Here is a 12,576-nt window from a genome sequence, read left to right as displayed (position 1 = left end):
ACTTCACTCATATGTTAGAGAAAAAATCAGGTTTAAATTTTCACAAGTGCCCTTGAACTGAAAATCTGAAACCTCAATGCCCACAATAGTTCAAAAAGAAATTTTTTCAGTTTTTTAATTTGACAAACCTCTTAAGTCAAGCTAATGCTAGTTATAATTAACTGCCTAATTTTATTTTGGTTTACGTACAGTGTGGAAGACGCGTGAGTGCATCATATCTAATTATTGTAAATGTTGATCGGCGAGTTCATTTTTTCTTTGTACCTTTGGGCATCGTGAAGACATGCTCAATCCATTTTTCTAACCGTTTCGGCTTCTTGCCTCTACTGGAACTCAGATGGTGCAAGTCTCTCGTGAATGTTAAATGAGTTCCCATACGGTCATTCTCAATGGCAATTGCTCCAGCTATTCTTGTGTAAATCTTAGAAAAGCTTTGTAATGGATCCAATAAATCACTAGGAAAATGTGCTGCCACTGAATTTAAGAATCACGCAATCAACATTTTGACTAAAATTATGAAGCATCGATAGTACTCATTCCCATTCTAAAAGCCACAAAGGTGAGGCTCCGAGTCTAAATCACAAAATGGCCCCAAGTAACCACAAAATAGTTTTGGCAACATAATTATATAAATAGAACAGCAACTACCTACCCTACCTGCAACAGCCCCAACTTCCAATGGCTTGCATTTTGACTCCCATTACAAGCATAACTGTAGCCAAAACAAGTCCAACACCGTAGGCATCTTGGTAAGCACATAAGGTAAGTTACAACACAGGGTTCCACCAACGCGACAGTAACAAAAAAAAATATCAATTAACAAACCTCAGGTTTGCCTCTTTCTCCTACGTTTCTTCCCTAAAAGAGCTTCACTTTCTGGGGATTTTGCTTTGGTGAGTGCTTTCTGTGATTCCTCAGATTCTGGCACTTTAGGTTTCTCCTCAGAATTAGCACTGGCCTTGGTTTCTCTTCCAGTTTTAGTTCCCTTGGACGTTTGGACTGCCTTAGGGCTGTCAATGGATTTACTTTTTGGAGCATCATTTTTGACCTTGGTGCTAGCACTTGCACAATCATCGTCCTCTGATTTGCTGCCAGTGGCAGGAACAGGGGTGTCGTCCACAATGGATTTTCTTCTGGAGTTAACTTTCCGCCCTCTTCCAGTTTTGGGAGTAGGTTTACTTTTTGAAATATCATCTTTGGCCATGCTATCATCCTTGAGCTTAGTGGCAGACTCAGATTTTTCATCTATGGGCTTGCCAATTTCCTGTTCGTTTCCTTTAGCAGAGGAGCCAGGGCTACCGTCCAAGTTCAGAGGTCTAGCTTTTGGTGGTCTACCCTTACGGCGACCGGTGGATGTTGCGCCACTGCCAACCAACCAAAGGACATTAAGTTTCTAGAAAAAGGAAACCATATAGAAAAATTAAACATTACAGTTCCTATCAATACCTTTCTGTAGATGGCTTTGTACTAGCTGTCTGTGGAACAGAACTTGAGCCTACTTTAGCTCTTTTGCTCTTTGGTCTGGTTTAACAAGCAATATGGAACACATCAAATGCCAAGAAATTAACACATAGTTCCATGGAAATTACTTTCCACTATTCATTTAAACAAAAAAAATGTATTGAAACTTTGTCTGATGTAAAAAAAAATCAACTTCAGAATGAGAAACATGCTGAAAAAGTTTATATGAAGACTATAACTAAAAATGATAATTGAACACCTTCAAGTTTGAAATTGTAGAAGTTCCAAGTCATGATTCAAGTAACAAAGATGTTGGAGGTCAGAGAGGTTAGGTTGGAGAAAGGCAACATTTCAAAGCTTGGGAATGCAACCAACAGTAGATGTGATTGCAGCTTGTTCATCAAACTTCAGCGATCAGGGTTTATCATTGAGCTATGTGGAAGGAGAACATGAATGATTATTTGTCCTCTGAATGATAAGATGACATACAAGATGAAGCTTCTGATCATCATCTTCATGTGCCTTGACAAACTCACATCTTCCTTACCTGTGAGAAGGATGTGACACAACTTGAATGTTATCCCGCCAAAGTTCAGGTTGGGCCTAAACTTGATTTAAAGGTGATGATCCTTCTTATGGAAACAAGACAGGTCAAGAATGAAGGCAAGCCTTGTGGAGTAGATCAAAACTCTAAAGCCAGGACAGACTGAAGCATCTGAATCATTGCCACATTGGTACAGAGGTCCAAGATCATGAAGATAAACAGAACTAGTTAAATGCACAGGGAACACAGGTCCAATTGTACAAAAAAAGAGAGTTCCAGAATAAATTTTATTAAACACATAACACCAATAGGACAAATGGGTGATCAAATATCTATCAAGAAAGTTACTAGATAAAGGATATTTTTATGTAGGTACCACTTAGAACAATTCAAACAATGTAAAATGAAACTGTTATTAGCTGAGCTTAGATAGGTAAGACTATCAATGTACTAGTCTGTCCTTTTTGTATTGGACTGTGCCCATGGCCTTCTTTGTTTAAAAATATATAAAAAAAAATAAAAAAACAAACTTACTCTTCTGCAGGATCAGGACTATCAGAGCCTTCTTTTCCTTGCTCCTGAGTATCAAAATCAAAAGAATGACATTAACAATTAAAGAAAAATATGTGCACAGTTAGATTGGGGAAATTCCCACTCACCAGAGTTGATTTGCTGCCAGCTTCAATGAACTCCCAACGTTCTTTCTTCAGTAATAATACCTCTACATCTCCATCACTATACATGATCTAAATAGTATAAAACAGCATCAAAAATGTTAGTCAGAGAAGTTATTCGACTGAAGAGAAGCTAAAGTTTCAGAATATAGTATTCTTAGTAACAACCTTGTGCTTTTTGGAAGCTTTGTCATAAGAATCAATTACTCCATCATAAAAACTGCAGGTACGAGCAATATCATCAAATGTAAAAGAACATGAATGACATATCAATCTAAAAACAAGTCTGAAGCAAGATATAATTACTTAGAAAACTCATTGATACACATAGTGTGATCATCGACTCTGAATCAATTTTTAGACTAGTCAAGCTTATCTTGGATATTTTTGCACAAATTGCTTGCAAATAAATATTACAAAAGACAAGACCGCCATAAGACAATGAGAAATTGGGAGATCTAGCATCCACTCATCATGTCTCATGTAAATGGTTTATCCACCTTAAAAGTGAAGAACCTTTTCATTGTGAGGTGACAAGATTTGCCCTTATGAAGGGAAGAGGTTTCTCGTATAAGGCAAAAGTGGAGATTTGTCCTTGCGAAATGAAATGGTTTGTCCTCACAAGGTGTAATAGTTTTTCCTTATGAATTGGTGAGGTGAAATTTTGCTTGGGTGATGTAAATTTTGGGATGAATTGTGGCACTTAGGGCCTATTTATGGGCTTTTGGAATGAATCAAGGCTTCCAACACTGTAATGTCTACTATAAATTAACACATGTCATGCCCTAGTTAGACTGTAAAGAGAACAAGGTTAGGAACATGATTAATGTTGGCCACATCGTATAAGACATTTAAAAGAGTCAATTCCAAAAGCTAAATGCCAGTATCAACTATTTTTCATAAATCATACTCAACCCAATTGAATTTTGCATATTTACACCAACTAATAATTTCTTCCAAAACCAAATCTCACTAGAAATATGCAAATAACAGAAACTGATAAACCAAAGTTCAACTCATTTACAGGTTTTCTTTCTTTTCTTCCAAGTCAAGGAATACTCACTTTTTATCCATTGGCCACCAGACCCTAATTTTAGAGCCAACAATGCTCCCATCCAGCACCTTATTACTGATTAGTGTTTTGGTACTCTAACAATCAACATAAGCAACAAAATCAGAACAGAATAATCTTTAAAAAAATAAACAAATTATCAAGATAAGAAACATAAAGTATCAAGAAAAGACAAGAGAACAAAGAAGCAAATTAAATTTCCAGAGATCTAAAATTAAAGCAACTTTTAACAAAAGAACTGGAATGCAAACTAATGCATAAAAAGAATGTCTCCTCGAAAAAGTTTCATTCAAGTGAACAAAGAGAACAAAGTATCAAGAAAAGACAAGAGAACAAAGAAGCAAATTAAATTTCCAGAGACCTAAAATTAAAGCAACTTTTAACAAAAGAACTGGAATGCAAACTAATGCATAAAAAGAATGCCTCATCGAAAAAGTTTCATTCAAGTGAACCACCATATTACCTAATAATTCAAAATGCAAGCACCAGAATATACAAATCATATTGAAGAGAACTCAAATCAAAATTCTGTGGGCCTTAAATTCTTTGAAAACTAGAGTGAGGGGTGTTGCTGAAACATCAGGATGATGAGAACATGAACATATGGGAGGAACCTTGGCTATTTTACATCCCATAGGAAAAAACACAACCATAGTTAAAATTAGCCTCTCTTAACTACCCATATGCAGCGAAGCTTATCCATAATGGTATATAGCAATATCATCGTCCAGGATTGTTTGATAACTTCACTTCCAGAGTTCCAGTCAGATGTGCAACATTTATATCTCATCAATGCTAAGCCTAATGTGTAGATTTAGCAGAATCCAGTGGATGGTAATGCCTCCTTCAATCTTGCATATAAGTAGTTAAAAGACTGCGAGGCAAGTAATCTCAAAATCATATTAACCAAGAGATAGTGAGGAAAAGTGTTAGGAAATTAATTATAAATGCTTATCATTCACAAATTCAGTAGGAGAAATTTAGGACCAACTCATGTTGGTTGGAGTGTACTTAAATACATATGGTAAAATTTTGTTTGATTGTTAATTTGATAGCGACTTCTGAAAATTGAGTCGATACTCCTTTATACTGACTTCGTACTTCTCAAGTAATAGAAAAAATGTTAAGTGGTTAAGTGAACACTATGATGCAAGTGGGTCACAGCTATAAAAAGAAAAAGAATGAGGAAGCCTACAAATGATCCCAAACCGAAAGTCAATGTTATCATTTATTAACAAAAGCAATTACTACTGACTTCATAAAAGCAAAAGCAACTCAAATTAAGGAAAAATTGTCAGTAATTTGAAGTGTAACAAACCTGAGGAGCATTGAGTTAAACTTAAAAATGATGGCTCCTTCAAAGCCCACCAAGTGACTCTCAGCTAATTATCTTTATTATGATGGATAATACTGATTCAAATCAGACATGAAGGTTTTGATTCACAGTCTAATCGGATTCCAACTGCTATAGTAGGGGAGATAAGGGAACCATTTCATGATTTTTAAAATACATCTCATCTACAGAAAGAAGGAAACAAACAGCTGTTTCATTGCTCAATAAGAAAGATCATCTCGACAATGTTTTTTATAGGAAGATGCAATTCCTACACTTGAGGAATGTGCATATTAAACCAAATGTGGTTTGTTTAAACTCTAATTGAATTTTAACTGTTACTGTAGGGGACATTGGAGAACTGTTTTTAATGATTTTTTTTTTTAAAAAATCATGTACAGCAAAGGAAACGCGACAGCTGACTGGGCTGTTCAATCGGCAAGATCATCTAGAAAATGCTCTCTAGAGGAAGATGTGATTCCTGTGCATATCTCCAGGATGTTTTGATCTGCAAGTGATTAGGATGCAACTGCATTGTTTACCACAGAAGTTGAATCCTCTTTAAAAAAAAAGATGGAAATGCGAAGATTTCGACTTGTGAATCAAAGAAAGCTTATGAGCAATGTTAGGAACAACAGAAAACAAGCACATGTCATTCATTTATATGCTGCCATTTATATTCACCTAGAATCAACGAATATATATGTGTGCACCTCTTTAGCAACATGGTCAAGCTTCCTCTTGGATTTAGTTTTCGCACTCTCCTGGATGCTGTCTTCATGACTGAGCATTTTGGAATCAGATTCTAAGATAAATTCCTGAATAGAAGGGAAAACAGAAAACAAACACATGTCTTTATTTTATATGCTACAATATGTTTAATTTTCACCTAAAGCAACAATGTATATTTGTATGCACCTCTTTGCCAACATGGTCAAGCTTCCTCTTGGATTTAGTTTTACCACTCCCCTGGATGTTGCCTTCAGTATTGGGCATTTCGGCATTAGATTCTAAGATAACTTCCTAAATACAATACCAAAAAAAAGAGCCTTAGATTCCTCTGTTTTCTTGGAAATAAAATAAAATGTTACTTTATTGGTAAAAAAAATACTTGGTTTGTATTTGCAGGAAAACACATCATTTAACTATAAAATGGTAGCATTTTCCACAATACAAAGATAAATGTTTCTACCATAATTGAAACACAAAGAAAGAAAGTACTTGAAAGAACTAAAAGAAACAAAATGCCATGTAGTTTGGAAACAGCAAAATGTTCAGATGTGATAGGATGCCTGAGCACGTATCGAAAGCACTGATGAAAATATTTGTGGCCAATGCTTATAGTGACTTAGGTTTCACAAATTTCTTAATTATGTAAAGGCACTATAGACAAACCTAAATCACAAACCTCCCAACATATCAGATTTGAATAGCCATAAAGGCATCAACCATTGTGCAAGCTAACAAAAGTAAATTTTAAGAAGATAAACCCTATAAAATATTAAACTGGAATATTTCAAAAGAAAAAGAAGCACCTCCTGAAAAGTTTCCATAAATATTTATAATCTATAAAAGGAGGAAAAGGTCTTCTTGATTATAATCAAATATTCAAGAGTGTATTACAAACTGAATTCTAGTTGCCAAAATCAGAAAGACGTGTGATTGCTAGAAAATCTTAGAACAATTTTATTATTTCAAAAAACAAAAAGCGCTGTAACTACCTTAATAAAAATTATTGAAAATACCATGATACAACTATACGTAGAATATGCCAGTAAGCAACATGCAGGATTTTGAAGTGCAAAAATGATTGTACAAGAACAAGACCGGCAGAAAAAAATAAAAATAAAACTTGAGAATTAAAATACAGTGCAAGCACATCTACACTGTGCAGAACAAAGAAGAGCAATGCAGATGCAGAACCAATGTGGTGTTAAGATTTAATGGTGAAAGAAATTTAAAATAAACAATTAAGTAAAATAATATGCTAGCAGAAACTCTCTAAGCAATGAATTTTGATGAACTGACAAGATAATCGTTATAGACTAGTCCTGCTATTTGTAAGATGAGGTTGACAGAACCCAATGTTGATAATTTAGAGCAGAGGTAAATGGAAGTCACCTTCTTAATTGATTCCACATCTACGATTTCTTTGCCTTTGAGATCCTCATGTTGTTTGGCCTTAGATACTCTTGATTTTTGAGAAGAACTTCCATGACCAATCTTGCTTACTGAACCTTTTCTACTTCTTTGCTTCTGGGATTTATCTTCTGAGACTATTGGAACGTCATCAGGATTGTTAATCTCATCTGACTCTTTTTGTGGAGTGATATTTTTATCCCCAGTCTCGGACTCCTCCTTTTGCAAAGAGGAAGCAGATTGCTCATTTATTTCTCTGCCTTGATGTTTTTTTCCCGTCAACTTAGATCTAGGTCTGCCACGCTTACGTCTAGTTGCATCAGTACTCTGCTTTTCAATTGGCAACGTCTCCTTGACATCTCCATTATCTGTTCCACAAAAAAAAAGGTCAAGCGGGTCAAGAAGCATGATTACACTGTCATCCATGTTACCTGATGCATCCTTGTTGCTTAAAACAACCCTGTCCGATTGATCACTAGGCGGAGAAAGTCGAGAAGGTTCAGACATCTGCTTTGGAGAAGATGGTTCTATTGTTGATTCACTCTTGCCCATCTGAACATTACGATTGCTGCTCGCAGGTTTTGGTGATTTCTTGGTAGAAGTGACTTCTTCTGGACAACCAAGTTCTTGTTCCATTTCTTCAGACCCCTAAAGTACAAAATTTACAAAAGAAGAGAAGGTTATAATGCTTACATGACATTATGCTATAGGTTAAGTGGGAAAAGAAGCAAACATCAGTTCAAAACTTCACCTTAAGCAATTCATCTGAAACAGTCCTTTCAGACTGTTTGCTGTCATCTGCCTGAAAGAACAATAACCCAAAAGTCAACTAAAAACGAAACAAAATAACTAAAAGAAACTGAATGCAGATTCAATATCAAAGTGTGACAATATTTAACCAAGGTTTGCATGTTAACCGTTTGATAGATGATTCAACATACATGCACACCATTGGATGAACCAAACAGCTCATAATACAACCTAACAGACAGCAGAAGCAAAACATATACTATTATTAAGACATACTTATACAACAACATAAAGCAATTTTGTCCCGACTATTTGGGATAGGGAACAAAGATCTTATACTGCCATTAAATTCTATGCGATGATCACATAAGATTTAAGAGGTTCTTCTACATTTCAATCACCACATCTATCTTATCAACAATACCTGTGTAAATATTTCCTTGTTACATAATAGATTCAAAATGTCTAAAACTCAGCAAAAGATTTCTTCAAGATAAATCACAAAAGAATCAATAGATCTACTTAACAAACAGAAAAGAGTAAAAAAGAAGTAAGAAGACAGGAAAGTAATTATGGTAGTAAAATCAAAATATTCAACAGAAGATTCTTGTAAGATAAGAAATAAGAAATACTACAAAGCATGGCTAACAATGCAGGAAAAAAGAATAGATACTAGGAGAATGAGACAGTTAATGAGCACAAATGCCTAGGAGAAACTCATCCAACCGGTGAGCAATAGAATCATATATATAGTTTAAAAAGAATAAAGTTCATGAGACAAACATTAACGGAAGCAGATTTCGTCAAATCACATTGGCAGGGAATCATCGATTACAATATATAATTGTATGTTTTATGGGATAGTAATGCACCATAATTTCACCGGAGGCATTAATGTTTTGCTCCAAGTTATCCAGATTCTGAAGGCATATAGAGGTTACAACTATAGTGTACTCGCTTAAAATAATGCCACCTGATTGGGATAACTCTGTCAAATAAGGTTTTAACTTCCCGGAACAATTGCTGATCACTTTTTCACCCAGTTTGCGTACTGCAGGTGAGATATCCTGAGATTAAAATTTAGGTAAGTTAGAGAAATGTTTAGTTATTCAGACCAGTAACTTTCAGGAGACAGGAATTTACTTTGTTGTCACTTTTGACACTATTTAGAAGGCATAAAAGTAGCTCCAAGGAAATATCTTCACTCTCTTCTAACACAAGTGTCATTATCATTTCCATCGAGGAAAAGATCTTCTCAGAATGATTTGGCCTGTTTAAAGTATATTTATCAGCTTCTACTGCAAAGGATGGATCATTCACAAGTACCAAGAAGTATAAGAATAAACAAACTATTGCATTAGCAAAACAATGATAGGAATAAAAAATTCCTCTTACACCTAACAGCAGGATGAATGAGTGAAAAGGAATAAAAATTTGTTACCTTAAAGTCTTCAGGAAATGACAAAACATTTCCAAAATCAAAGAATCACATTCGAGATCCAACATCAAGACACATGACCGAACTTTTGCAACAGTTTCAAGAACTGAAACTCTCTTGGGGAAAGATCGACTTGACATATCATCCAAATTCTCAAAGGATTGAACAATCCTCTGAAATATCTCCTGAATATTGAAGCAAATTTGAAGAGATCACAAAAGCAATGATGAAATGCACGGCACCACATGTTCTGAATGTACAATCAATTAGATGTAAAGAAACATAACTACACTAACCTTCATTAGGTCATCGCCATATGGAGTTTCAGGAGCTGTAATTCTAGTGATCTCACTCAAGCATGATGTAACAGCCACTTTCACATCCAGTTCAGAATGTCCCAAGAGTTCTTTATCCACCAGTGCTTTCATTGATGGCTTAAGTGCATTCGACATTGATTGCTTTGGTGATTGTTCCACTCTCGATAACAAAATCTCGGCATGCTGCAAAGATATTGCCAAGGAAAAGCTCAAACAGGTAACATAATCAAAGTTTAGGGACTCTTCGAAGATGACAGAATATTGAACTATAGACTGAGAAACAAACACAGAGGAGAAATATGGAATATGTAAAAGAAAACTAAGGGTAAAAAAAAATCCATATCGGCCATAGCAGCAAAAATAACCAGCTTCTAAAGTTTCTAACATACCAAGAAATGGATGATGCGAACTTGTTTGTTTCTTTCCATCAAAAGAGAAACCAGACAACAGCTCAAACAAAGTAAACTATTGCAACACCACAGAGAACAAACATATAGGGAATGTTATTCTCTAATCAGCATCAACCAGTTCTGCTGAATCAAGCCATCTTGAAGTTTGTTATTGCTATTTTTTACACTCATTCTAGCAACAGTGTACAAAACTTTGATGGATCATTCAGACCATATACCTGTATCAGTGATAACAAACCTAGCGGCAGTACAGGAAGCAGTTCTGAATCTCTCGGAGTTTTTTTTTTTTTGCACATTATAGAAAAAAAAGGGGAAGAATATTCTCATAATAAAATACAAACTATGATAAGGGATTAACCAGTATAAACACCATCCAATTTGGCAATTCTATACACTATTCTCGCAAGTCGCTAGACTAATTAAAATGCAAGAGCGAAAGAACTAAGGAAAAAAAAATGGGTATTTGTACTACCAAATTAGCAAAGTATTAAATACTCCGGCAACTTCATTGTTATTTTTTAAATGAGAAGGAGGCATCTAGGGCTTACGTCAAGAAGCGGTAGGAGCTCATCCACGGCGGAGGGAGGAGAGGTTAGCCTGTTCCCAACATCACGAAGACGATCCTCCAGCTCCTTGTTATCCATCATTCTAAGCCTCAGATCCCAGTGCCCTCGAAACCCTAACAGATCCAACCAAAAACATAAATGTCGAGAGGATGATGCCAGTAACAGGTTGGATGGATCGGATGACCAAAAACAGGAGGTGGGATTCGGATTTTTGCCTCTATCGTCCGGCTAACGGGAAGGCGGGGGCCTGTTTCGCGTCGGTGCGTTCGCCTCGCAAAGAAGCGACGGGTGAGTCGAAGCGGCTCGAGTGCTGGAGCGAGCGCGAAAGATATAGTGTCAGATGCAAGAGAGAGGAGCGACCGTGATGCGTGGAGAGAGAGAGAGACGCAATAAACGATCGATACGTTTTCAACCGGTTCATTTTACGGTGTGACGGACCGATTTTATTTTATCCGTGTGGATTGGCACCTGTTTACTCAGAAGGAAAATAATGAAGAAGCCCTAGGGCTTGGTGCGAGATTTACCCGGACGGAATGTGAGGTCGGTCCAAAATTAATCGGGTACTGAAATCTGAATATATATATATATATATATATATATATATATATAGTTTATTTTCTAACTTGTTTGCTTTTAGGACCCGTGCTCCATTATTTGTGTTTGGGATTTCATACTTATATATATTTAGTTTATTTTCTAACTTGTTTGTTTTTAGGATCCGTGCTCCATTATTTGTGCTTGGGATTTCACAGTATGAAAGCGGTTTTTAGCCCTAAATTTTCACAAGAAACCATGCAAAAGCAATGGATATTCATAGAAAATAAACTGTAAAGACTACAACAAGTGAACATTAAAGCGGAGAGGTAAGTTATACAACAAATCTAACAATTTAGCAAGTAAAAAGAGGAAAAGGAAGAGCAGGCCACGAGTTTTGGCTTAGCTAGAGAGCGGTGGTAGGCTAGGTGAAAAGTCAAGGAATTGTATACAGTGAAGGAAAAAGGATAAGCGTAGCTCATCGTCATCGCTGGGCCAAAGCGAGATGAAGGAAGTCGAGCACTTGTATACAGGTTGATATGCAAACTTGAAGTAATTATGTGAGGTCAGCAAGTAAATGATCCAAATTCTTATGGGAAGAAACAATAGGGGGTGGATCTTCTGGACCAGGAATTCTTGGTCTCTCCCTGGACCACATAGCAAGTATAAAACTCTCCCTCACATACAAAGCGCGCGCACGCGCCAACGCCCAAAAGCCCTAGCCGCTCGAACTCTCCTCCCTCCAACGTCGCCTGCGGCATCCCTCCGACGTTGTGTCCCTCCCGCATCGCCAACCTTCCGCGGCCTCCCTCCAACATTGTCGCGGTCCCGCAGCCTCCACCACCCGCGGCGACCTCCCTCCCGCGGCCTCCCTCCAGCAGCTCCCCTCCGGCGGCCTCCAGCATCGCGGCGACCTCCCTCCTGCGACCTCAAGTGACCTCCGCGACCTCCCTCTTGCGACCTCCAGTGACCTCCGCGACCTCCAACGTCCGCGACGACCTCCAGCAGCCCCTCCTGCGACCTCCCTCTCGTTGCCTCCAGCAACCTCCCTCCAGCGACTTCTAGCCGCCTCCCTCCCGTGGCCTCCAGCGACTTCCCTCACCTCCAACCGCCTTCCTTCCTGGATTAGGTAATAGTGGTTGAAAACTTCCCATATCAGTTAGTTGCAAACCTAAATTTTGTTTGCTTGGAACATTATTTAGTAGCACAACAATAATTCTATTTTACCTAAATTGTCTATATTTAAAATTTGATTTTGTATATACAAAATGTCACCCACCAGTATGAGTATTGTCGAATTCAAACCCCTGAGAGTTATTTGGGGGAATTGGTAGAACA

At 37.1% G+C, this 12,576-nt stretch overlaps 1 protein-coding gene across 2 annotated transcripts; it reads right to left on the bottom strand.

Annotated features, from left to right (window-relative positions):
* Nucleotides 1–508: 508 nt before the first annotated feature.
* Nucleotides 509–11,094, bottom strand: LOC121975515 (treacle protein-like). 2 transcript variants are annotated; one of them, XM_042527214.1, is made up of 18 exons: nucleotides 10,920–11,094; nucleotides 10,687–10,817; nucleotides 9,708–9,911; nucleotides 9,415–9,596; nucleotides 9,117–9,243; nucleotides 8,846–9,040; nucleotides 7,975–8,025; nucleotides 7,655–7,871; nucleotides 7,206–7,591; nucleotides 6,003–6,107; nucleotides 5,798–5,902; nucleotides 3,743–3,828; nucleotides 2,848–2,899; nucleotides 2,665–2,751; nucleotides 2,540–2,583; nucleotides 1,447–1,521; nucleotides 826–1,364; nucleotides 509–712 (listed from the first exon to the last, which is right to left on the bottom strand). In XM_042527214.1, the coding sequence occupies exons 2-17, from the start codon at nucleotides 10,783–10,785 to the stop codon at nucleotides 827–829; spliced, it is 2,553 nt and encodes an 850-aa protein (XP_042383148.1). In that variant the 5' UTR covers nucleotides 10,786–10,817; nucleotides 10,920–11,094; the 3' UTR covers nucleotides 509–712; nucleotide 826. The 2 variants fall into 2 exon arrangements, with proteins under 2 accessions (XP_042383148.1, XP_042383147.1); XM_042527213.1 differs by having other exon boundaries at nucleotides 509–1,364; nucleotides 10,920–11,093.
* Between the last annotated feature and the right edge of the window lie 1,482 nt (nucleotides 11,095–12,576).

This window comes from Zingiber officinale, chromosome 4B (assembly GCF_018446385.1).
Source record: "Zingiber officinale cultivar Zhangliang chromosome 4B, Zo_v1.1, whole genome shotgun sequence".
NCBI lineage: Eukaryota > Viridiplantae > Streptophyta > Magnoliopsida > Zingiberales > Zingiberaceae > Zingiber > Zingiber officinale.
Note: the sequence above shows the minus strand (reverse complement) of the source record. Positions and strands in the feature narration are given on the sequence as shown.

Excerpts from the sequence above, each read along its gene's own strand:
- LOC121975515 (XM_042527214.1), bottom strand. The coding sequence starts at position 10,785 with ATGATGGATAACAAGGAGCTGGAGGATCGTCTTCGTGATGTTGGGAAC. Across the intron at positions 2,752-2,847 it reads AAGCTTCCAAAAAGCACAAG|ATCATGTATAGTGATGGAGA; the intron begins GTTGTTACTAAG and ends TATACTATTTAG. Across the intron at positions 1,522-2,539 it reads AGTCCTGATCCTGCAGAAGA|ACCAAAGAGCAAAAGAGCTA; the intron begins GTAAGTTTGTTT and ends TTGTTAAACCAG.